Below are 25,435 nucleotides of genomic sequence, written 5' to 3' on the forward strand. Positions count from 1 at the left end.
AAATATGAATGTATTAATATAAACTATAGGGATGGATAGTTCTAATAACCTTTGAAACCCATGACTTCTCCCTCCAACAGCAGATTGACATGTGGGTCCCAGGGTGAGATTTTCCAGACAATGCAATGTGGTTCAAGACATTCACTGTCTTTGTGATATCTTGGTTGAACCTAGTGAGTTTTTATAAAGCACCAGCATCAATGCTTTTAATTTATTAACCAAATACCTGCCAAACTAATGACACCCCATCAGCCTCAACTGTAATGTGTTAGCAAAGGTTCACATGCCCACATGCTAAATTGAAATACTGAATTTAATAAAACAAAACTAAACATGAATTGACATGAATTTGCATCCTATTAAATATTCCTCACATGATAACTGAATGTACATAAGGATTCTCCAAACAAAGTACTGGTTTAAATGGTAAACAATAATGGGTTTACAGTCGTGGGGAGAAGTTGAGAAATCAGAATCACTTCACTGTTTTTTTTTCATTCTCACGATTTGATTAATTGACTGATCTTTCCTGCATTTTCCAAGTTGCTTTGTCATCCTGTCCCACCGTGTATGGTATTGCGGTCCCATGAAAGTTTTTGCTGCTTTTGAATTATACATTCATCATCAGGGGCTGCAGGTTTTTTACAGTATAATCGAATGTTTTTGGCTGCTTGTATGAGTCATTTGTATCTGCCCTTATGAAAAGTGTGCATCATTTTTAACAGACCTTCTAACCCTTTACATGTGCAACATAAATCATTTTGACATATTGTTCCTCTTCTGCTGGTATGGATTTCTTCTCGCCGGACTAAAATTCAACCCATTTAAAAAGACCTTGGCCACAGCTGAGCAGGAGCAGTGAGTCTAGAGAGGGGTTGATGTGTGTCTTTGAGCCTAAATGTTATATTGCACTGCATAATCACACACTCTTTCCTTAAAGCTATATTGCGTAACTTCGGTTGCCCCTATGAGTAATCCTGAGTAATTACAACAACACTGTGGAGTGGTGATCGCGCATGGATTTTAGACCTTCTGCTGTACGTCCATGTTTTTTCTTACCAGTAGAATCAACAACCCTTGGATTTTGATAATTCAGCTCCTGGGCATGTGTCAGTGGGGCCACACCAGTTTGTAAACGCTGCAATACGGAAAAATACAGAGCGAGTTTTGTGGAGCTGATAGGCTTAATCAACTTCGTGCAAACTTATTTGACTTGAATGTCACGTCTTTAATCTATATGAACAAGTCAAGCACTCTCTCTTTAATTCCTAGACGTTTAATAACATTTCCTTCATTCCTCCTTTTGCCCTTGTCTTGTTTTACTCTCCCTTAGTCTTTCCTTCCGCATACTGTAACTCTCTCCTCTGCTTATCTATATTCTAGCTGATTGCATATTCTCCTTCAGTGCTGTTCTCCCGGGTTCCTCATTCCTCTACTGCATACTCTAAATTCCCTAAACAGTCTCTCTCTCTCTCTCTCTCTCTCTCTCTCTCTCTCTCTCTCTCTCTCTCTCTCTCTCTCTCTCTCTCTCTCTCTCTCTCTCTGTCTCTCTCTCTGTCTCTCTCTCCCACAGTGTTGCTGCGTGAGGAGGTGGCCCAGCTTCAAGAGGAGGTCCACCTGCTCAGGCAGATGAAGGACATGTTGAGTAAGGACCTGGAGGAGACCCAGCAGGGAGGCTGCTCCGCCAACCTGCTCTCAGCCACCGAGCTCCGTGTGCAGCTGGGTGACAGAGAGCAGGAGCTGGACCGTGCCAAGGAAGCCTTACAAGGTTAGGAGCCAATGATGTGTGGGCCGTCTTGTGCTCTTCACCCTAATCCACATAGTCCCTTGTTTTCTACTAGCAGCTATACCTCGAGTATGCAGCAAATACAGCTGCTTCTAGTAGCTTCACGAGTTACATCAAGTCATATCAGTACGTGCAGTATGTGCAAAATATTTGAATACATTTAACAATGCATAGTAAAAGAAAGAAAATAAATACTTTGAGCTTAAAGTTCATCCCAGTAAAATGCACCCCTTCATTTACCAGGCTCTCTTCAAATAACTGGCCCCTTTTATGTTTCATATTAAATTCTTTAAATATTTATAGATTATATATTCATCACTTACATGTGACTATCAATTGGATGTCCGTCAAGTCTGCTTCATTTGTCTGTTGTGCTTAATTCTCTGCATTGTATTTATATTCAAAGTCTTAAATGTACTTGGAGTTTAGTCCAAACCCAGCTGATATTTACTATCAGTAAACAATAAGAATAGTTCGAGTATGTCAATAAGAAGATGATAATGTGGAAATGTCAACCCTAAAGGTTGATCTCTGACCAGCATACAGTATGTTGCCCATTTCTTGTCATGACGTGTGCCAAAGATGTGAGATGTGTCCACACAAATGGCAACAGCTTAATGTGCTTGTGTTTCAACATTATTCAGAAATGGGTGTGGCCCCTGATTAGCTGCCAAGTAGACTCAAGGTTCATAATTAACATCCATCAATCACGGCATAAAAGCTTCATTCGGAAATATTAATGTGGTTTTGAGATGGACTGGAATGCTGTTCGGATTATGTAGTAGATTGGATTGTTTACATTTGTAATGAAAACAAATCAAAACTATTTTGTAACCCAAGAGTCCGCATGTTTTGGACGGAAGAAAAAACAAAAAAGGCAGTCCTACATTGAGGTAGGATTGCTTGTTGCAACAAAGATAGGAGGTTCCTCTGAAATTGGATTTAGTTCAGTTAAATACTACACAGTTTTCCTGGGTTTTACTCCATAGGATTGTTGACTTCAAGCTTGGTAAAGTGTGTTGGGTAACTGCTGCAAAACAGGTTTGAATGTTCAGTGTGTGAAGTACGAAGAGGTTGACTGTTGACAGGAGGAATGCTGCCCGAGTGATGCATGTGTGCGGTTATGACAAGTACAGGTTTCAGTCTTGCCTTTCTGCTGAGCACGGGCTGTCACAAGAGCATTGTTATTATTTTTTTGCGTGCAAAGAAACAACCACCGGTGGCACCTCAGTTGTCCAGTTGTCTCGGTAAAAGAATGTAGTTGAAAGATATCTGATGGTCTTCAAGGGAAAGAGTCAGCTGAGTGTCCACATGACAGCCAAAGCATTTCTATGTACGAATGAATGAGTTCCACTTATCTTACGAGATGATTACATCATTATCTCCAGGGGGAATGAAAAGAAAAACACCAGCTGCATCCCTTCATTAACAGCAGAAACAGTGTCACCTAGTGGCTCTCTGATGCAACAGCAGAGCTCTGTATATGATTTATAGGCAGCCAGACCTCACTGGCATGTTGTATTTGTTTTGTTGCTGTTAAAATGCTCCTTGTTTAACACGCGTGTGTGTGTGTGTGTGTGTGTGTGTGTGTGTGTGTGTGTGTGTGTGTGTGTGTGTGTGTGTGTGTGTGTGTGTGTGTGTGTGTGTGTGTGTGTGTGTGTGTGTGTGTGTGTGTGTGTGTGTGTGTGTGTGTGTGTGTGTGTGTGTGTGTGTGTGTGTGTGTGTGTGTGTGTTGGTGTTGCAGCCATGAAAGGTGACCGTAAGCGTCTAAAAGTAGAGAAAGCTGACTTGGCGAGTCAGATGCAGCAGCTGTACACAACACTGGAGAGCAGAGAAGAGCAGCTGCGAGAATTCATACGCAACTACGACCAACACAGAAAGGTAACACCGGTCCAGAAGATGTATCAGCATATTGCAGATACTGTATACATTTATTGGTTTGCAATGTCACGGCGGAAAAGCCAAATACATGACTGTAAAATGTCATCCAGTGTGGTAATAAATCCTATACATGCTGTATATATACATGTAATAAATGGCTTATTAACATATTCTACAAAAAAAATGTTTTTATCACGTTTAAGTGTTGTTTGTGTTTATTAACTATAACTCCTCCATGTATGGCACACTCAGATAGAGTATGGTGTAGTATAACACAATTGTTAAAAAAAGGCTTCACATGCTAAGTTGTGATTGACATATGATAAGAAATATTGTAAATGAATTAACACATATATCTTTGCAAAGACACATGTGTCATAAAGCCTTTATTAAATGTGTATACTGCTCATTCTGATTCTAATTAGGGGGAACTTTAAGGCATTAACCAAATCTGTATGTATCTCGGTCACATTTTTAAACAAAGAAAGATTTAAGGGAGACTTTTAAGTGATAATGAATGTTTTATTATATGTGATGGAGGGGAAACAAAGGATTGTGTTGTGATAGCTTAAACACTATCTAGTAGTGTTTAAGCTATACTCTCAAACTAAGAGCAAATACAGCTGCAGTACTGGTTTGTTACTGCCCATGACTAAAATCATCCATCTCATTGCGTCATCATCAATCCATCCTTTTTGAAGATTGAGGTTTAGAAATAGATAATAGCACACAGCATGTGAGTTTTCACATTTGGAGCTGCATTGATTAACCACGTCTTGTGTGTGTGTGTGTGTGTGTGTGTGTGTGTGTGTGTGTGTGTGTGTGTGTGTGTGTGTGTGTGTGTGTGTGTGTGTGTGTGTGTGTGTGTGTGTGTGTGTGTGTGTGTGTGTGTGTGTGTGTGTGTGTGTGTGTGTGTGCGTGTGCGTGTGCGTGTGTGTGTGTGTGTGTGTTTGTTCTTCAGGAGAGTGAGGACGCAGTGAAAACCCTGGCGAAGGAGAAGGACATGCTGGAGAGGGAGAAGTGGGACCTGAGGAGGCAGACCAAAGAAGCCACGGAACAGGCCAACGTCCTGCGCTCTCAGATGGACATGAAGGAGAACAGGGTCAAAGAACTGGAGGCCGAGCTAACCATGGTGAGTCACCCTGCTCACACACACACACACACACACACACACACACACACACACACACACACACACACACACACACACACACACACACACACACACTCACTCACAATGACCTAGAGCAAAAATGGTGTCACATTGGCATCATATTCTGGTACATAAGTCATGAATGCCAACATGGTGTGGGTTTTTGCAAATTCCACCGCTGTATTCATATCAGTTCAAACACATGCAGTAAGCTGATTTGCTGTATATCTTCATCCTCATCCCTTCCTTTCTGCCTCTCTTAAATCCTTAATTCTTCCCACCAAGCTGAGGACTGATTTCATGCCTTTTTCTTTCCATCCGATCCCCCCCCGGAGGTACAGTTGTCAGTCTGCGTGTCATTAATCTCTCTCTGCTCCCTGGGCGCAGTCACAACCACCCACAGATCCTCACATCAAGCTGCATCACTGTTCAGATTTGTTGGTAGCAGAAGCAGCATCACTTTCAAGACACTGAGCCACAACACAACACAACACAACACAACACAACACTACACAACACAACACTGTACCTTCCTCTCTTCTCTATTCAATTAAAATACTATTGTTTCCAAATGTTTCTCCTGTCAACTGAATGTTCTCTCACAGACTTCCAATGAAAAAATTCGTAGACTATATGTTATTAAAGGGTAAATCATTTCCTAAAACAGTTGGGCACTGTTGTTTGTAGACACCATTAATCAATCAAGAGTAAACAGTGTATTTCTTGGGAACTACTTTCAGCAATGGATTTATTTACATTTGGTACGTTATGAATTACTATCAAGATCCCATATTTAGTTAGCCTATGGTGAATATGTCTGTAGATGCACAGATGCATGCATGTATATAACACTCATGCGAGCTTATGAGTTAAATCAATTTGAACTCATAACAGACATGAATACATAAATAATAAGAATGGAAAAACACAAATTAAGGGCATAAACATAATTAATTCTAAAGATAACCCAATTTCTGTTGCCTATCTGAGCGAGTGCGTTTGTTTATACTTTCAGCTTAAATGCTCGGCTTTGATTTTGTTTCTCGTGGGGTTTTCCTATAGGCGAAGCAGTCTCTGGCCACGCTGACAAAAGACGTACCGAAGCGTCACTCGGTTGCCATGCCCACAGAGCCGGTGGTGAACGGGAGTCAGGAGTGGGTGATGCACGCCGACCTCCCGCTCACAGCAGCCATCCGCCAGAGCCAGCAGACCCTCTACCACGGACACAACAACGACAGACAGGGTAGGGCTCTCTTTATTTATCTGCTCTGCCTCCTCCCAGTCTCCGCGCCTGCTTGGTGTTGCTTTTTTTTTTAACACTCTCGACATACTAACAGAGCGGTTTTTCCTGGAGTTTTTTTTTCTCAGACTAACTGTGGGAATGTTCTTTTCCTACGTGTGTGTTTATATGTGTGTGTGTGTGTGTGTGGGTGGCACATCATCAGCTGTGGTCAGGATCAGCCCCTGCCACTCTCGCCAGCCCTCTGTCATCTCCGACGCTTCTGCGGTCGACGGGGACCGTTCGTCCACGCCGAGCGACATCAACTCACCCCGTCACCGGACCCACTCCCTCTGCAATGTAAGAGCTGCCTGGCCCCCTCCAGCAAGTAATCACACCCTCCAACACTCTTCTATAATAAGCTACTCCGCCCTCCTCTGTGTCTTCTCTACTACTTTTGTATGTCTGTCTGTCTGTCTCTCTGTACTGTCGGCCTGCTGCTGGGTGTCAGCCTGTATGCTTTGTGGTGGTTGGTGATGATGTCACTTTTTGCATTCGCATTTAACTCACTTTAAAACAAAAGTTTGAAATGTTCTTGCTGCTGAGAGGTAGATGATAAGATTGACACGCCACTCTATGAGATATGAAGCGACAGCCAGCAGTCGGTTGGCCCTTATTTGACCGGCAACCTGGGGGCAAAGCTAGTCTTTCGACGTCCAAAAGTAAAATTAAAAAATTCAATTACTAGCATCTCTGAAGATAATTGACAAGTTTTGGAGTCTTGCTGAGGATGTGAGATTGCTGTTGGTTTTAGTATATATCAAACAAACAAGACATAACATGTCACTCAGTAATCTTAGAATAAGGAGATGACCATGGATGTAGACTATTGGGAGACAGTTTTTATTCTCTACTTGAATAAACTATGTCACTATAACAATTTTTTAATAGAATGTTTTGAAGAAGTCATTCTTTAAATTTGTACTCATATTACAAATGCACAAAATGCCCCTTTATTGTCGACTTTGGACAGAGCCAAAGTTTCACGTATAGGTCTAATGCTAAGCTAACTGGCTGCTGGCTGTAGCTTCATACAATATTTACCTATACAGACGTGAAAGTGGAGTCAACTTTCTCATCTGACTCATCATTATTGAGAAAGTGAATGAGCGTATGTCCCCGAAATGTCAAACTGCTTTAACACATGTGCGTGAGAGGACAAACCCAAAGCTTCCTGTCTCCTCTCTGCCCTGTTCAGTCCATGGAGGATCTGGAGGACCAGAAGCGTAAGAAAAAGAAGGAGAAGATGACTCTGGGATCCCTGTCACGGGTGTTCGCTCGGGGCAAGCAGCGCAAGTCAATGGACCCCGGCCTGTTTGATGGTACAGCCACACCTGATTATTACATAGAGGAGGATGCCGACTGGTGATGCGTGTGTTTGTGTGTGTGAGTGTGTGTGCGTGTGTGTGTTAAATTTGAGTGGATATCCGCCTGCTTTAATTGTGTGTAAAGAGGGTATTGTGTGTGGGTTTGTCTGGAGGAGGGAGGGGGGAAAATTCTGAAAAAGGAAAGCCTGAAAGAGACTGCTATCCCCATAAATGTACAGTATATTACCCTTGCATTGTATGTTTGTAAATTAGATATATATTTATAGATGTACATGTATGCATATGTATATATGTTTACATGCATATAAATATATACATGGGGTTATTATTACGTGTAGACATGTTTATGCTGTATTATCTTCCAAATGTCTTAATGTTTTATGTTTTTTTTATAACTGGACACTTGAAGGACTGCTGTTGATATGTAAATAGGAATTATTGTGAAACTAGTGTTTTTACTGTAAATGTCATTTGGCTTTTTGTTACTTTACGGTTGCTTCTATCATGCTTTGCAACATTGATTTTCTAAGTTTCTTCTTATTCCCAATCTTACTTGGCTCATTTGCTATAATGAAAGAGGAGATATTTCCCCCTGATTGGAGCTTCAATGGCCAAATTATGTTGTTTCAAAGTCCTATGTGATCTCCAGTATGATAAAATGACAAGTAGTTCAGGAGGTGTTGCTGGTAAGAGGACTGTCATCATGTTATAAATGCTGGCGCACAGTATTTGCTGATAAAACAATGTTGACCATAGGAAGTTCTTTTTCGTGACGGTCTCCTCGTCAATCTTTTGCTATACGTTATATTCTCATCCACAACAATTATTGACTGGCTGACAAGGGGTTTTAGAGTAGAGCTGAATACACAAACAAAATATGAACCGTAATGCATATCCAGGCACACCTCTAGTGTGCTGCAGAAACCATGTGCAAGTGCCAAAGGCTAAACACTCATCTTTAGAGAATCTGCATACCATTCTGTCACTGTTAGCACTAGCCTCGTAACATTGTTTACGTCTGACTCATTTCTAACCGAGAACTACCCTAACATGTGCCAGTATGTGATGAAGGAATGTGCATTAAACACATACGCATGATCCCTCTGTGTTGCTTTGATTAGATGTCCATTCATTGCCGATCAAATTAACAATCCTCAATCCTGTGTTGCCCCTATGTTGCCTTTCCCCTGTACCGAGTTAAATTTCCTTGCATTATGAATGCACGGTCCCTCCTTTTTTTCTCTCTTTTTTTGCTGTTTTTGTTTGGCTTTGTGTAGAATCCCTCTTCATTTCTTGCAGATGTGGCTCTAATAATTCTTTTTTCAAAAGCTTTGTAATTTAGGAGATGTTCCATAAAAAGATGAAATCTATTGAAGTATTTTATTTAAAAAAAAGAAAGAAAAGACAAATGAGAGTTAACTTCAAATATTTATCTGCTGCATCTGTTGCAGCCAGATGTTGAGGAGGTTTTAGCATTTTCAAAATGAATTATAATTGAAATGAAATCTTATTTTAAAAATAAAAACTAGTAACTGAATACATCCTTGTATGTGGCAGTGTTTCTGTTCCCGTGAGTAATCTCATTCTTGTGTCCTAGTCTAACGTGTCTCTCCCTCTCCTCCTGCCATTTCTAATGGCAACTCTCTCCTGCCAGTGAGTAACTCCTCATCTGTGATTACCAGTTGTCTGTTTGGGATTATTCATATCACTCAGGTCCATGGGGGGGGGGGGAATCTGTTTTGTGTCTTTTTTGTGTGGAAACTCCTCTGAAAAAGGAGGTCGTTTTGCATGCAGAGATTTCGTCGGCATGTGAGGACGAATCAGGTAAACGCACAGAGTTCATCCTGGATTTGTCGGTTCAGTATGAATACGTGTTTTCCTGATGACGAGATGGGCGGGTAATGGGCAGGAGCATGATATTTTATGAATAATCCCTGTGTCTCTAACACATTATCCTAATAGACTTAGGCCCCCTTCATAATCATCAGATCTTTACAAAGTTATTTTAATAACTACTTCACACAGTAGTTTTAGAACTGACCTAACTACCGTACTCACATGAAAGAAGGTTTTTCATATTTCATATTCAGATATTCTAGACCATGTTTTTTAGTTTAGTTTTTCAAAATATATCTTGTCTGCTGTTTTCCATTATACAGGACAGCTCACTCACAGACACAGGGAGTGTAGCTCAAGTTAATTATTCTGGCTCCATCTAGTGGCCATGTGGTGGAAATAGACAGACTTCAATTGACTGATAACTCAGAATTGAATGATATTAGTAAAGAAGAAGCCAGAAAAATACATGGTTATGTTGTTGGTGCATGAAAGAGATTCTGAGATAGCATCCAATCTGTTGTAAAGTATTGTTACACACTGATGTGGCAGTGTATCTTTAATGCAGATAGCCCTCTATAATTCTGATGTGAACTCGCTCCAGATGAGTCATTTATTTGATTTCCATATACCCCCTCTGACCCCGAACACCTTCCTTTATGCCAAACCATAACTTCTCCTGACCAATCCAGACTCTGACAGCCTCACACAGCAGAGCCAATCAGACGGGGAGGATCATCTGGACCGCCTCCAGCAGGCCGAGCTCACCCGAAACACATGCATGTCTCTGTGGAGGGCAGGTGCAGTCCAGGCCTGGCTGGAGGTTGTCATGGGAATGCCCATGTACACCCGAGCCTGCACTGAAAACGTCAAAAGTGGCAAGGTAAACCTACACCTTTTTTGGGCACAAGTGGTTCTTTTGCTGTTTTTTTTTTCGCTTGGTGCTTGAGAGTGAGGTGGGATCTGAGTAGACTGGCATATTAAGATAACTGGATTTATTTGCTTTAGGTGTTGCTGGGCCTGACTGATGAGGATGTAGAGCTGGGTCTTGGTATCACTAACCCTATCCATCGCAGGAAACTGAGGCTGGCCATTGAGGATTACAGGAGAGCTGAAGGGGACCAAGGGTGAGCAGAAGAAGTTAGTTTGATAAAAAGGGAATACTTTTCAAACGGAGTTTAATTTGATTGATAAGCAGTGGAAGGTAACTAAGTAAATGTACATATGCTACTACATTTTCAGGTACTGTAATTAAGTACAAATATTTGAGGTACTGTATTTCCAGATCATGCTGTTCTTGTACAATCCAGACGCAAATTTAACCAGCCAACAACATATATAATAGTTCAACGTATCTCCAACTGCAACAATAGAACTTAGACAATACATCGGTAATGATAGTCCAATGATATAATATATAGTGTAAAACTTGATTGTGTCCTTTGTTATGAGTTATTTTACTTATGACACTTTAAGCACATTTTGCTCTTACTATAAAGTTGTTGATGTTTGAATTCAGAATGTTTAATGAGGTTCTACTAGTATTGTTACTTTTATTGAAGTCTAATATGTAAAAGCCTTCTTCCACCACCACTCATGATCGGCACTGTCTAATCACCTTGTAGGCTGTCCAAAGCCTCTGAGATGGACCATCACTGGGTTGCGACATCCTGGCTGAGTGACGTGGGCTTGCCTCAGTACTCTCAGAGCTTCCAGACTCACTTGGTGGACGGGCGAGTGCTGAACTCTCTGAGCCGCAGAGACCTGGAGAGATTCCTCAACATCAGCGACCAGCACCACCAGACCAGTGTACTCCTGGCCATCCAGTTGTTGCAGATGCTCAATTTTGATAAAGAGGTCAGATTATAGAAGATCCAAATCTGCATGAGATTGTATGAAAAATAAAAAGGTGCTGCTGACAGAAAGTTAAAATTTCCCCAGCGGTCCATCACTGCATGAAAGGTGCACTATGCAGATTCAGGGGATGGGGATTTGTTTACATTTGCAGAGCCTGCAGTTAGTTTACAAAAACATGCATTCTCTACACGTTATTCTTAGTATTGAATAATGCTACCATCATACATAAAATAAATTCATTTTGAAGCATCTGGAACCAAACGTAAGACTAGAATGTGTTTGTAAATAAAACCTGCTGCTCTAAAAAACAACAACAGTGAAACAGTCACTTTCTATTTTAGCTTTTTTAGCTTCAAACAATGTTCAAGGATCCAATTGTCCTGTAAGGAAAGCTTGTTTATTCAGTTATGAGAATAAATCTTAGAAAATGTTAACTTTTCTGATACCTAAATTTACGTAGTGCACCTTTAAGTTTTACTCCGCTACACTCTATTACTATCTACTAGCTCGAGGCACACAGAAGCCCTTTGGTTCTGCCTTACCTCAGCAGGCCGTCTTCATTCCCTGACCTCTCTGTGTTGTCATTGCCCCCCCGCCACATAAGTGTCCGTGTGGTTATCTGTATGTTGGGTGTTTCTTTCACAGGCCCTGCAGGCACGGCGGTTAAAGTGTGAGCACCAGGACCGGGACCCCATTGTTTGGACATGTCACAGAGTAATGAAGTGGATCAGAGACATAGACCTGAAGGTGGGTGGGAGGTCAGTGGCCGTGTTTCACCCTTTATCCAGGAGATTTTCTGAGGCAGATTGAGACCAGATTTCATCTATTGGTTTCTATACTAGGATTGCTTTAAAAGATCGTGTTAGCGTTATTGCTTTGGTGCCTCGACACTTCTGAAAGTATACAGAAGAAAAACATTTGCATATAAACAGAAACATAAGAAATTACTAGATTTTTTTTTAATGGATCGGCCATGAATAATACCTATGTGCACCTTGTTATTTGTTTTAGGGTTTTTAAAGGTTGGTCATGACTCTAGGCAGCTGTCTATGTGATGTGCTCCTCAGGAGTTTGCAGTCAATCTTCAGGATAAAGGGATTCATGGAGCTCTGATGGCTCTGGAGCCGTCCTTTGACACAGATGCCATGGCCAAAGCCCTGGGGATCCCCAGCAACAAACACATGTTGCATCGTCACCTGTATGAAGAGATGAGGACACTGGCCCTCCCTCACAGGTAGAATGAAAACACCCTTCAAATATCAGTTCAGTTCAATTTTATTTTGTCATTGTTACAGGTAACAACGAAACGTTGTCAGAGCAAATACAAACAGGAATAACGTTTTAGTTGTCCACCAATTTACATTTACATAATTTAATCTGATCTCCATGAATCAATCAATCACCCAGTATTTTACACGTGGTATATGACATAAATACCCCATAGACTCCCCATAACCCATAAGGTGTTTGGTGGAATAAATAAATATATACATCTGATGGTGGTAGGGTTGTTGAGCGTTATAAATATTGTTGCACACTTTCGTCTTCCGTCCTGCTGACAAGTGATTCTGTGCTTTAACATCTGTATGACCATGTTCTGTGTATTGTTATTTTCTCATGATTTAAGCTCGCACATAAATTAATGTGTCTTGTAATGCCTTGTGTTCACACAGTGGTGCAGAGCAAGGCAGTGAGGTTATTGTTGTACCCCCTTCACCTGTGGCTCTCAACCGACTCACTGAGGAGAGGGGGTCTCTGAGACTATCAGGCAAGGTATCATCATATATATGATTGGTTTTACATGATTTTGCAATTTGGATATACAAATAGATGAATTAGGTGTACATATGCATTCAACAACTGAAGAGTCCTGCAATTTGGTCGTTTTCAATTTGACATTTTCATTTTAATATCAGTTGATAATACTTTCCTCCACATTCCGTTTTTCTGCTTTCTCATTGCTCCAGAGTCCGCTGCGGTTACGTGCAAACAGCCGCTCTGTGGAGCGAGGTCTGGGCTTCCATGGCAGCTGCGGCTCTCTGCCCAGAGAGGCCAGAGTTCAGGCTGTTCCCCGGGCCAAAGGCAGCCCCATGCATACCTACAAGAGTGTTGAAATCACCAACGTCTGAAAGCAGCCTCTGACATCCACACTGCTCACATTGCTACTTTTGTTTACATCCTTGTCACATTACCGCTGTTTACTACCTAGAGCAACCAAGACTTTTAAGAACGAGTTCTCTTCAAGGATTACACCACCATAAATTAGGCACATTATTATTTTGGCTGGTATAACACATACTCTGACCAAGATGATGTTGTAAATATTATGAAGAAGATGATTTTATGGGTTAGAAGCATAGATAGTATATAAAAGGCACAAGAATAAATCTACCATAGACAACTGAAAACAGTGTTGTTCTCCTATGATGCCTTATGTGAAATAGGCCTCACTGTGCTCTTGTTGTTTACTCCTCCTTTCTTTCAACTATTTTTACCATGTGAATCGATTGCACATGTCAATAAATGATTCATTCTGCTTGAGGTGTAGGAAAAAATGTTTTCGATATAACATGTTTGCACTGTAGATATACATATCCGCTTTAGAACGAGACCAGAACTGGTTCACGTCAGCCGGTTTACATGTATGAGCGTCATCACAATTATTTTTAATATTATTGTAACACATAGCAGAACTTTGATTAAAACATTAAACAAACACTAAAACAAGATGTATAATTTGGACAAGGCGATACAATTATAATGTACTTCTGTAAACTGGTAAAAGAGAAGAAAAAAAACTATTTTCATTGAATTTAAATTGTTTTTCATTTGACTGTATTTTATAAGCAGATATCATCCTGTGTGGGTGATATGAAGATGAAGTTGAATGTTTGGTTTTAGAAAGTGATAATGTTTTTAAATTGCAGCAAATGGTCTCCACATGCTAAGACTGTATAAGCACTGAAAACTGGCAATACTGTTACTTATATTATGAACTCAATGGACAGAATGTAATGTCATGTTTTGTACAATATGTTTAATTAAGTTTTCTAACAGGCCATGAAGGTAGCTGTTCCCTGAGCATGAAAACACATATGTGAAGAATCACACCGCGGGCAGCTGAGACTCTGATGTAAATCCAAATAGTAGAAAACAGCTTTATCTGCTTCAGTCACAAGGCAAAGTTGTTTAGGCGCGAAGAAGAGACCAGTTCAAACCTGTATAAAAACAGAGGCAAGGACTGAAGTTGTGTTTTTTCTTCATATTCTGTCTCTCTCTTCGCCCAGCTGTCAGAGCTTTTATGTACAACAACATTAAAGGTGAAATTATTGTCAATTGACAGATACAATACAGGCCTGGTATCGTTATTTTTCCAGAACCAATGCATTAAAATTTCTGTTAACACATTAACCAAGGGTGAAAAAACGTCATCCAATAACACTTTGGGTTAATATCCAATGAGGATTTTGAGCAGATATACAGGTTGGTGCAGAAATCTGAGACACCACTGACAGTATTTATCAATCCAAATGAAAGATATTGTCATTTAAGTTTGATAAACTTTACAGAAATTTGCTTTAGATGAGGCGGGTTATGCTCTGGTTCTCATAACACAATAAGTATTTTTTGAACCAAACACAGAAGTTCTCTGCCCAAACGTTTTGACACAGCCATGCCCACACAGTCCTGTCAAACAGTCTCTACAGTAAAAAAACTGTTTTTTTTTATTTATGAACAATTAATTGCAATCAGATTTTTGTAAAAGGTTATTAAGACACCGAACTTTGAAATCATATAGGCTGTGGATTTCTACTATTTCAGACCACGTTTACAGAGGTTTTAAATGATTTTCCTTCTTTTTTTTAAACTTTATTTAACCTGTAAAATATGATACACATTCATACCTTAACACTCCCCAGTACAAACCACATTGAGGATTCTTTGAAAATGATATTATTCAGGATGATCAGGCCTTAGCTAGCAGCCACAGTGATATCTGATGGCCTCTGAGATGAGCAGGAGGGGGTAATGATCCTTTTAGCAGCCTCTGGGGTGGTAATAAGGGGAGTTGCTCTTTCTCCAGATCTATCCTGCCCATCTGGGGATCGAACAGGAAACCTATTGGTTCTGTAAACTCAAGGCCACCACTGACTTTGTAGTGATGGTGTTGCCTGACATAAGAAACAAGCATAGCCTCTGCTAAACGACAACTATTTATCATGTTAGGTTACACATTTTCATTGATCATCCTGCAGTTGGCTAAATCAGATTCAGTACAAAGTCCACCCAGTTGCTGCTTTTATTTTTGTATTGCAAGATCCTCCTAGTTTGCCCAGTTGTCATGGAAACCTATTTCTATTTTTAAATCTATATTAAATGTTTTATTTTCCTGAGCACTTTGGAGGATTTTAGATGTCTTTCACACGTTGTCATTCTGGTTGAAATGAAAAGTTTGGTGGGGTATTACAATGGGAAATTGAACATCTAAAGCTCTGTGACTGAACGATGTAATTTATTGCTACTGAATATAGTCTGAGTTGTCTCTATATCGTCAAAGTAAAACATACGCTACTGTTCTGGTCTCTGTTCTGAGTTCATGTAACTCACTGAAATGATAAGTTGATCCAAAGAACTATTCTGAACATTGATTCATAGTAAATTTTTCAAGCAAAAATACCAAGCATCACATTTTTGAGGATTTGCTGAAGTTATTTCTTTTATAAGTCTATGATAATAAACCGAATAGGCTATATTTAGGTTTTGAACTGTCGATAATAAAGGCAAATTTTGAGGAGTCCACTTGGGGTCTGGAATGTTTTTGAGTGACATATTTTCTTGTTTTCTGACACCAAATAGATTAATAATGAAACTGACAGGCTGCTCAAATAGGGCAATAAAGCCCCAATAATAATAGCCTATAAAAGGCCTATAATATAAAATAATGATATTAATGTTAGCCTACTTTTATAGGCTACAGATTGTGAATCAATTAATATAGGCCTAGATTGGGAAATTTCTTTATTAATCCCTCCTGTAGCCTACTCGTCCACTTTAAGTCCCCTTAAAACATGGTTAAAAAAACGTTATCAATATTTTACTGTTATAATAATATTATTTTACAACATATATTATGAACTTATTTCCGGGTGTGTCCTTCCTTGTCCTTGTCCGACTTTTGTGTTTTGTTCCCATAGGAAATCTACCTCAGAGGCGCTAGGACCTAGCGGAAATAGGTCATACTTTACAACCCGCGGAAAGGAGGTTTCACTACGGCTTCAATTCGTACAAAGTTCCTTTCAACTTAGATTGTTATCTGGTAACGCATTGTAAGACAAAATAATAATACGCTTTGCGATTTAAAATATAGTCATCTAACTTTAACGCGGCGTATCCTGTGTGTTGCGTTTAATGCCTTCCTCTTCCCCCAGTGGAGGGCTTCCTGAAAACACCTGCGTGGTTCAGGTAACTCACAGATGAAGAGGGAAGTCGTTTGGCGCTGAGCGGTGAAAAGGTAAGGCCACTGCTTTAGATTACCTTTCAAAGACCAGTAGGCCGATACGTTTATCTTTATTGTAGATGTGCCTTAACGTGTTGTTAAATCGCAGAGTAGGCCTATATGTCCCGATTGAGTTTAAAGTGGAGCTGACTTGAGGGGACAGGTCCTCCCTCTAAGGTCCCTCCCTAAAGTTTACAAAGCTCTGTCTGCCTACAAAATGTCAGAACGGCTCACATATACAACACAACTTTGAACCACTCTGCTGCTCTAAATAATTTTCAACTGTCATACCAAGAGTAGCCTATTCTGACAGACGCAGCAGTTATAGTCCTGTGAATGCTACAGGACAGACTGCTCTTTTTTTCAATGCTGATGTAGGCCTCCTGAGGTGGAACAGGACACACCCATGCGCACACAGCAGCTCAGCAGGCCAGCAACATGCAGAAGAGCTCAATATTTTTTGTTATAATGGCACAAGAAGCAAATGAGCCTTCCTCTAAAATCTGGAATCATTTACACTTGTGTCATTGTTATTTGAACTATTATTGAATTATTTGAAGAGCTGTTAGTTTAACAAACAACAAGAAACACAACAGATATGAAACTATTTGGAGCAAAGTAGGGGTACAGGGTTTTCTCTCCTCATACTGGTTCTGATGCTGATCTTATTAACACGCATTCAATGTGTGTCAGTGGAATTGTAGTTATTTTAGGAAACCTAAGGCCAGGGCTCATTGTGTCATTGGCCCACCAAGACTATATTAGTCTTATAGATCTGATGATCGGTGGATTTTAAAATGACAGGGACATATTGACTTGTAATGAGGATCAGTCATGACAGAGCTGATATTTGAACCATCCAATAACGTCAGTCTGCCCCAGTACAAATCTAGACTATTGTATCATATTGGTGCCTCCCTACATTAAAGTGCACAGAGACTCAAACGTGTGTGTGTGTGTGTGTGTGTGTGTGTGTGTGTGTGTGTGTGTGTGTGTGTGTGTGTGTGTGTGTGTGTGTGTGTGTGTGTGTGTGTGTGTGTGTGTGTGTGTGTGTGTGTGTGTGTGTGTGTGTGTGTGTGTGTGTGTGTGTGTGTGTGTGTGTGTGTGTGTGTGTGCGCACACACATGTGTTTCTGACTTAAATTAATTTCGGGGTCACACACTTAACTTAAAACCAGTTGATTACAATTCAGATTTTTGGTTAGGGTTAGCTCTAGGCATGTGCTGGTTATGGTTATACTCCAGGAAATGAATACAGGTCCACGTTACGTACCCTAAAAATGACATGTGTGTGAGGGCTTGGTTAGAAGGCAGAAAACAACATCACAATGTTAATTTGAATATTTTCCCATTATCAATAACAGCATTACACTTGTAAAATCAATTTAAATTTGATTGTTTGTCTGTATCCCACTGTTACGTATTATCAATCCCTATTTTCTTTAGAAGGTCACCTTGATCAACATAGTGTAAATGTTATTTATCTTGATTCTAATACACTTTTATTGTATCCTTACTCCCTAATCAGTATCGTTATGCACAACATGGACATACTAACACTGGACTAGAACATAGTAACTTACTCTGTTCAATAACAAGAGTCAAACTTACATTAGACAAAACTGCACATATGTAAGTCAATATCCTCCATGGATAATATCAACTTAAGTTCCACTTACCTGCTTGTTCTGGACCTTTTGATATATCAAACATGATAGAATCTGCAACCCTATATAATACCTTAACTCAGCCTTCATGGCTCAATGCCCACCCCATCATTTTTTAGTCAAAACATGATTAAGCTAAATTGCAGGGTTGTCTTTGATTTGAAAGTGCACTAATTCATTGGCACTGAAACAACTTGGCTTAAAACACTTAAATCATGAACGAAAATGACATCAGTTGTGACGTGTCGACAGATATCGAGGGGTCGTGCATTTATTGCAGGGTTTGACGGTCGATCCCACCTACTTCCCACATGTCACAGTATCTCTTTGCAAGACACCGAACCCTAAATTGCCTCCAATGGATGGTCAGCTGACCAGTGGTAGCCTGTGAGTGAGTGTCTGTGTGGGGATTGAGCAGCTGATATTAAGAGTTTTCAGTTTATAGCTTTGGAGAGAAAAGCGCTCTATAAAATGCAGTGAAGTCAATTGACCATTCATTTATGTGTCCATTCTGTCCTGAAAACAGCAGCAGGTGGTGTCTCAATAATGTTGGATTAACAAGGTTTTAACTGTATATCAACTTAAATGAATGACTTTTACACAGTCTATTTAAATGATTAATTATTTTGGACAGAACTTGAGCTTTAACAGCTCTGGGCTTAATTACATAATGAGCAATTACCATTTATTAACATTTTAATTTAAGCAACTTTTGAATAATCTTATTTGTAACACATTTGCCTGCCCCAGCTTCTTAAAGTGCAGCCTACAATATTTGCTAAGTTTGCGTCTTAGTACCACAGTGATACTGATGCAGTAGGGCGTCACAGAGTTTAGAATTTGTGTTGTAGTACAAGACCGTTCTTGTCTTTTGAGGGTCTCGTCTTTGAATCAACCATGTTTTGCTCTGACTTGGACAAATAGGATTTGGGTTTTATTTTCAGACCAGTAAAGACCACAACTGTGGGGATATCACTTTATACATCCCTTCATATATATAGTATTCTGTATATAGCAATACAGAGGTGAATGAAGTCATCTTAATTATTATAATTTGTTATTGGAATGTGGATCTTTCCAATCAAATTAAGGAGTGCCTATAGTTTGTATGTTCCTCAGTTGTGACTTGGTTCCGGTTCAACACCGAAGGACGTATGGAACAGAATTCAAGAAGTGAAAAGTGATGAAAATGCTGTCTGGTCCTAAAAATTCTATTATGAATATAGATTCATCCTGCCGTGTTCTGAGTGGACTAGTAATACTATAAAGGTTTGTGCAGCACCTCTAGCACGAATGTATCATTTACCAACACTGCAGCACAACCTAAACATTGTTCTGGACCAGGTGTTGACCAGATGCAGTGCTTTTACAGCCAGGGTGTACTTTTAATGGATACTTCCTGCAGCATGTCATTATACTATGTGTTTTCTAGGTTTTTATTGTATTGAATGGCATTACATTGTACAGGTGTTCATGATATGTTGTACCCCCCTGTTCCAATCCGTTCCATTGTGTTTCACTGTATATTTCATGATAAGTGTTGAGTTATGTGAAACTGCACACATTTTGGTTTTGTGGCCAAATTTCACCATCTCTGTGTCACCTTTCTTTCTGTGTCCCTCCATTCTTTGAACGTGAGTCATTCCTCCCAATGTAACTGTCTCTCTCATATCTGTCATGTTAAGACATGTGCGGGGCTACCACTACACTTCTTGTGTTCTTAGAACCTGTTTTCTCACCACACTCGGTCTGTTTTCTTGTTCTCCTGCTTTCCCATTCCTATTGCTCAAAGATGTAGGAATCTTTTTCCGCCCTTTCCCCCCCTATTCTTTTAATAGTACACAAACTATTAAGTAACTACGTAGTGACAATCAAAGGCATGGCGGGAAAATTCAGTCTGGACACACTTAGATTTCAAACATTTGTTGCAGCAGTAAAATGTTTCTTAGTTTGTCGGCTGTGCTCATGCGATGCCCCAGAACAAATCTGAGCAAGCTGGATACACACTGTCCCAGAGGTAACACGCTCCCCACAACGTTTGAATGAACATGAAAACACGTTGAAAGACGCATTCAAAATTCACATGCTGCTGTAAACTAAATGCTGCAAAACAGAGGGAGGCTGGGGAGGAGCTAATTTGCTAAAGCAGGACGTTGACAGATGTACCGACTGACAAGCTCTCGGAGGCATATTTGTGTTTTGGGGCCTTGTCTTGACATGTACACAGAGAAAGATAATAAGATGTTTATGAACTGTGTATAGGAACCATGTGACTAGAGCTGTCACAAGTAGTCAATTGACAAGGCGTATCAGCAGCTATTTTGATTAACTTGATTAATGGTTTGAATCATTTTTGTTTAACGCAAAAACCACAAATATTTGTGTGTTTCAGCTCTTCCAATGTGAGGATTGTCCAGTGTGCTGGACATATTAAACCAAAAGGATACATTTAGTTGCCTTTTTAAAGAAAAAAATGGAAGTACGTACCCTTCACTCTTTTCCCAGAAAGCTTTTCCTTGTCATCATACAGTATTTACCAGAGCTGCATCACGGAGGCTTCACTTTGCTTTTGATGCACCTTGTACTTATTGTTTGTGCACACGCATTGCACCACCATTTTATGACAGTCATTAACTTCCTCACAGGTGATTTTGGTTTTACAGTTGTAAGCAAGAGTACCAAACAAAAAATATTTTGTCTTAAAAACAAAACAGGCGCAAACCAGGAGAAAAACAAGCTGGGTTGGCATAGCAACCAATAAAGTGAGGAAAGGTGTGCAGTATGCTCGCTATAACAATACATCTTTGTCCGATCACATTACTTGGGTCATTTGAGATTATTACAGAATGACGGCTTTCTGGTTAGAGTGCAGCATGTCTCCCTTATCTGTGATCTCATCTCACTGCATCCGTTGGTCCTCTCTTTTCTCTCTCTCTTTCAGCTAGTCCTGCAGGGATGTGTTCCAGTCGTAGTATATGCAGTGGCAACAGCCGTGCCAACCGCTCGTCGGGGTCGGGCTCGGGTTCGGGTGCTCACTATGCCCTGTGCGCCCTGGGAGTGGGTCTCATCGCCCTGGGTATTGTCATGATTGTGTGGACAGTGATACCGCTGGACGGAGAGGCGTCAGACAGCTCCAATAATAACTCATCGGGCAACTCCACCGCCGCAGGGCCTACGGGTGAGGATGAAGAGGATGAAAGCAAAGACACCAGCAAGTCTTCATCAGTGGCCATGGTGCTGGTTGGAGTCGGGGGGGTCATGTTGCTTTTATCCATTTGCCTCGGTGTCAGGAGCAAGAAAAGAGCACGGGAAGCCCGTAACCAGCCGGTGGCACCGGTAGCCGCTGCCTTGATGGAGCACGTGGCCGGGGATCTGTGAGTATTGATTTTCTGTCTCTTCGCTTTACTCTCTCCGTAGCCTAGATGCTGTTTCACCCAGTGCAAGAATTTTGAATATTCTGAAATGTGAAAAACAATGTTATTTCTTACAGGATCTCGTACGTTTTCAAATTAAAATAATTTTAACCACTTTGTTTAGAATTTGAAAAAAGCCTTACTTTGCACCGCCTGGTAGTAGCACTCTTCCAAGAACAAATGAATATGCTAAAAGCAACAAATGGACTGCACCAGTTATCTCTTGGATTAACAAAAACAAATGCTATCATAACTTCGTAATTGCTATAATCACATATGCATTCTACACACAGTGACTTCAAAAAGCAAGACAATAACACACACACACACACATATTCGATATTTGAACATCAAACTTATTGATATAAATCTTCAGTCTGTCCCCATTTGTTGGCAATAATTTGAAAAAAATATTATTAAAGGTGCTGTTAGCGGAATGGTTCTTTTAGCTAACTTCCTGTCAGTTACTACAGTTAGCAGTCCCCTCGCTCGTCCCTACGTCACCACATTAATGCACTGCGGTCTTCAAGCAGCGAGTTATCTAGCATCATCTCAGATCCATAAGTGTGATACAACATGATAAAAACCATCAAAACAGACATTGGAAAGGATCTTTACCTGCTCCGCCATTGTAGGCACATAAACATTCACCCATCTCGCTCTGGCGTGCACCGGCTGTGAGACCATGAGTGAGACGGGTTTCGATTTGTAGCGATTTGTAGTTCTCTCTTGTGATCGGATATTCATTTCAGGATCCCCCAAAAAGTTTATTTGACGATTACATGCAGAGTAGCTGACTGAGAGATCGCCTTTATGAAACGCGCACATTATGTAAGTGATCACTATATGAATAAATAGCGATTTTACACTTATATTAACATAAATAAACTGCTTACTTCACCTTTAATTCACTAGTTGATGATGGTCATATGGCACATATTTTTTTAAGCATTAAAAAAATCATAAAGTAAAGTCGAAGTCCAGCTGATAACCTAAAATATTGGCGAAATAGTGGCACTATTTTCATAATAACAATGGATCAAAGTTTTATGAGACATACTCCAATTATTGCCAATTTCTGTAGTTTATCTCTATCCATCTATCACTGGGCTTTTTAGCTTTTCTCAGCTCATTGTTTTTATTTATTACACATTGCTCCGGATGTGTAAATGTAATGCCTCTTTCACATGAATGTAAAAGAAAATGATGATATTTCAGTGTTATATTCACCTTTTTTCCCCCCCTGCTGCTCTGAAAAGTATAATTATTTCCTCACCTGTCTTGTTTGTACACCGCATCTTTTTTCACTGAGGTTTACCTCTTGCATCCCCATTACAGAGACTCGGTTACATACACCGTGCCGAGCTACGATGAGGTTGTCGGTAGCAACGACTACCCTGTGCGCAACAGCAACCTCCGCAGCAGCACGTCCCAGCTGCCTTCCTACGAGGACATCATCGCTGCCGTGGAGAATGAGGGCAGAGAGCCAGCTAACATTACCACAGAGGACAACACACCACCACTGGAGCCTCCCACTCAGCCAGCTCAACCTGCTGCTGCTGAGGGCCATCATCCCCCCCTGACAGCCAACCCCAGCCTGCCCACCCGCAGCCAAAGTCGGGCCAGCCGTCTACTGCGGCCCCTACGCGTGAGGAGGATCAAGTCAGACAAACTGCACCTGAAGGACTTCCGCATCCAGATCCGCACCCCCACGCAGAATCCAGTGACCATCGAGCCCATTACTCCGCCACCGCAGTATGACAACAATGTGCCCGAATTAACCCATTTAGAAGACGAATAAAAATATATCTGTGTGAAAAAGGACTTAACAATGATACCACTTGGTATGTTAAAAGGTTGGTATGTTAAATGTGGCTGCAAGCAGTGTGATGGAGGCCGTTCAGACACACCACTGCAATGGAAATGTTTCTTGATTTTGTTTTTTTTTATCAGTGAAGCTTGTGATTGGCATATTTATACTGTTATATTAGATAAGCAACTGTGCCTTGAAAAGGATTGACCTGCCAGAGTTGAGATTTTGTTTTTAATCATCATGCCATACCTTTATATAAAACATAGGACATCTTTTATTTAATAGACAATTGTGAGATGTAATGGACAATATCCTTAAAGGAGCTGTAAGCGGAATGGTTCTTTTAGCTAACTTCCTGTCAGTTACTGCAGTTACTGGTCCCCTCGCTCGTCCCTACGTCACCACATTAATACACTGTGGTCTTCGAGCAGCAAGTTATCTAGCATCATCTCAGATCCATAAGTGTGATAAAACATGATAAAAACCATCAAAACAGACATTGGGAAGGATTTTTACCTGCTCCGCCATTGTAGGTGCATAAACATTGTGTCCAATGTGTCGCTCTGGCGTGCACCGGCAGTGAGACGGGTGCGGACGGGTGTCGGTTTGTAGCGTTCTCTCTTGTGATTGGATAAAATTTCGGGATACTACATAAAGTTTAATTGCTTATTTCATGCAGAGCAGCTGACTAAGAGATTGGCTTTATAAAACGCGCACATCGTGTAAGTGATTACTGTATGAATAAAGAGCGAAAATAAAGAGCACTTATATTAATATAAATAAACCGCTCACTTCACCTTTAACTCCTAATGTGTGTTTTTCACTTTGCCAGGAATTTATTGTTGCTGTGTGTTGATATGAAAGTTATTTTGAATTTCTGGAAAAATGTAATGACTCAAAAGGGAATAAGGGGAAAGTGGTTACCTGGGAGATTTTAAAGTTGTTAGTTTCATAAGCATTAGATGTACAACCATTTTTGTGATTTTAACCTTTAAGAAAATGCACTGAGGCCAAACATGTTTGATGTATTAGCTGTTTTTTTTGTTGGTGAGTGCTTCAAATGTATTGTCTTAAACAGGTTTTTAAAATGCCTTCTGTATGAAGTCCAATGAGAACTGTCAAATATTTAAAACATTGTAAATAAATAACAAATTAAAGTTATTGCTAAGTATTTTAATGGTTTTCTCCCTGAATGCATGCTGTAAGTTGGATCAAACCGTATTTATTTTGAAATAGATCATTATTGTCTTTGAACCGTCCGTTAATTAAGTAGGTAATGAAGACAATCTCTGCACACCTGAATATGTGAGAGGGGCGTCGGAGGAGGATTCAGTAACGAACAATGAAATGAACGGTAAAATATTTTTTTAGTAACTTTCTAGTAGTTTTTTCTAGTTTTTTTAGTAACTACTTCATAGTTATGCATTACCTACTACATGTTTTTTTTAAGTATTTTTTTTAGGTAACTTAATATTTTTTTGAGTAACTACTACATAGTTATGATAACCTACTACATAGATTTATTTTTTTAGTAACTAGTTTTTATTTAGTAACTACATCTTTTTTTTACTAACTACTACATAGTTATGCATTACCTACTACATAGATTTATTTTTTTAGTAACTACTAGTCTTTATTTAGTAACTACTACATAGTTATGCATTACATACTACATAGTTTAAAAGTTTTTTTTAAACAAAAAAAAATAGAATAGTTCCTAAAAGAAAAAATTAAAAAAAATATTGTACTAAAAATAACTAAACTAAAACAAACTATAGTAGGGAATGCATAACTATGTAGTAGTTACTTAAAAAAGTTATTTTTCTTTTAATTTTTTAAAAGTAACTACTACATTGGTATGCATTAACTACTACATCTATTTTTTTAAGTTTTTTTTTAAGCATTACCCTACATGGTTTTTAGTTT

The 25,435-nt window shown here is 39.9% G+C and overlaps 3 protein-coding genes across 5 annotated transcripts in view; all 3 read left to right on the forward strand.

Annotated features, from left to right (window-relative positions):
* The window catches only part of LOC307249140 (kazrin-like), a 57,117-nt gene extending 48,167 nt beyond the window's left edge, over nt 1-8,950 (forward strand). For all 3 annotated transcript variants that reach the window (XM_080025774.1, XM_080025775.1, XM_080025776.1), the window contains exons 3-8: nt 1,574-1,768; nt 3,531-3,667; nt 4,629-4,799; nt 5,883-6,063; nt 6,266-6,399; nt 7,298-8,950. In XM_080025774.1, coding sequence (XP_079881900.1) covers nt 1,574-1,768; nt 3,531-3,667; nt 4,629-4,799; nt 5,883-6,063; nt 6,266-6,399; nt 7,298-7,468 — 989 coding nt within the window. In that variant the 3' untranslated portion in view covers nt 7,469-8,950. The remainder of the gene's footprint in view (nt 1-1,573; nt 1,769-3,530; nt 3,668-4,628; nt 4,800-5,882; nt 6,064-6,265; nt 6,400-7,297) is intronic.
* On the forward strand, nt 8,086-14,434 carry LOC307249691 (kazrin-A-like; the record flags this gene model as incomplete). Its single annotated transcript, XM_080026541.1, has 8 exons — nt 8,086-8,113; nt 9,956-10,146; nt 10,272-10,390; nt 10,889-11,120; nt 11,766-11,867; nt 12,188-12,354; nt 12,794-12,893; nt 13,088-14,434. 8 exons carry the CDS (start codon nt 8,086-8,088, stop codon nt 13,247-13,249), a joined length of 1,101 nt encoding a protein of 366 aa, XP_079882667.1. The 3' UTR covers nt 13,250-14,434.
* Nucleotides 14,435-16,380: 1,946 nt separating this feature from the next.
* tmem51b (transmembrane protein 51b) lies at nt 16,381-24,664 on the forward strand. The gene is made up of 4 exons (XM_080026928.1): nt 16,381-16,437; nt 16,550-16,632; nt 21,225-21,657; nt 23,035-24,664. Exons 3-4 carry the CDS (start codon nt 21,239-21,241, stop codon nt 23,495-23,497), a joined length of 882 nt encoding a protein of 293 aa, XP_079883054.1. The 5' UTR covers nt 16,381-16,437; nt 16,550-16,632; nt 21,225-21,238; the 3' UTR covers nt 23,498-24,664.
* Nucleotides 24,665-25,435: the final 771 nt, after the last annotated feature.

This window comes from Ammodytes marinus, assembly GCF_949987685.1.
Source record: "Ammodytes marinus genome assembly, chromosome: 4".
Taxonomy (NCBI): Eukaryota; Metazoa; Chordata; class Actinopteri; order Uranoscopiformes; family Ammodytidae; genus Ammodytes; species Ammodytes marinus.

Coding starts and splice junctions, on each gene's coding strand:
- tmem51b (XM_080026928.1), top strand. CDS start 21,239: ATGTGTTCCAGTCGTAGTATATGCAGTGGCAACAGCCGTGCCAACCGC. Junction 21,658..23,034: donor GAGCACGTGGCCGGGGATCT/GTGAGTATTGAT, acceptor TCCCCATTACAG/AGACTCGGTTACATACACCG.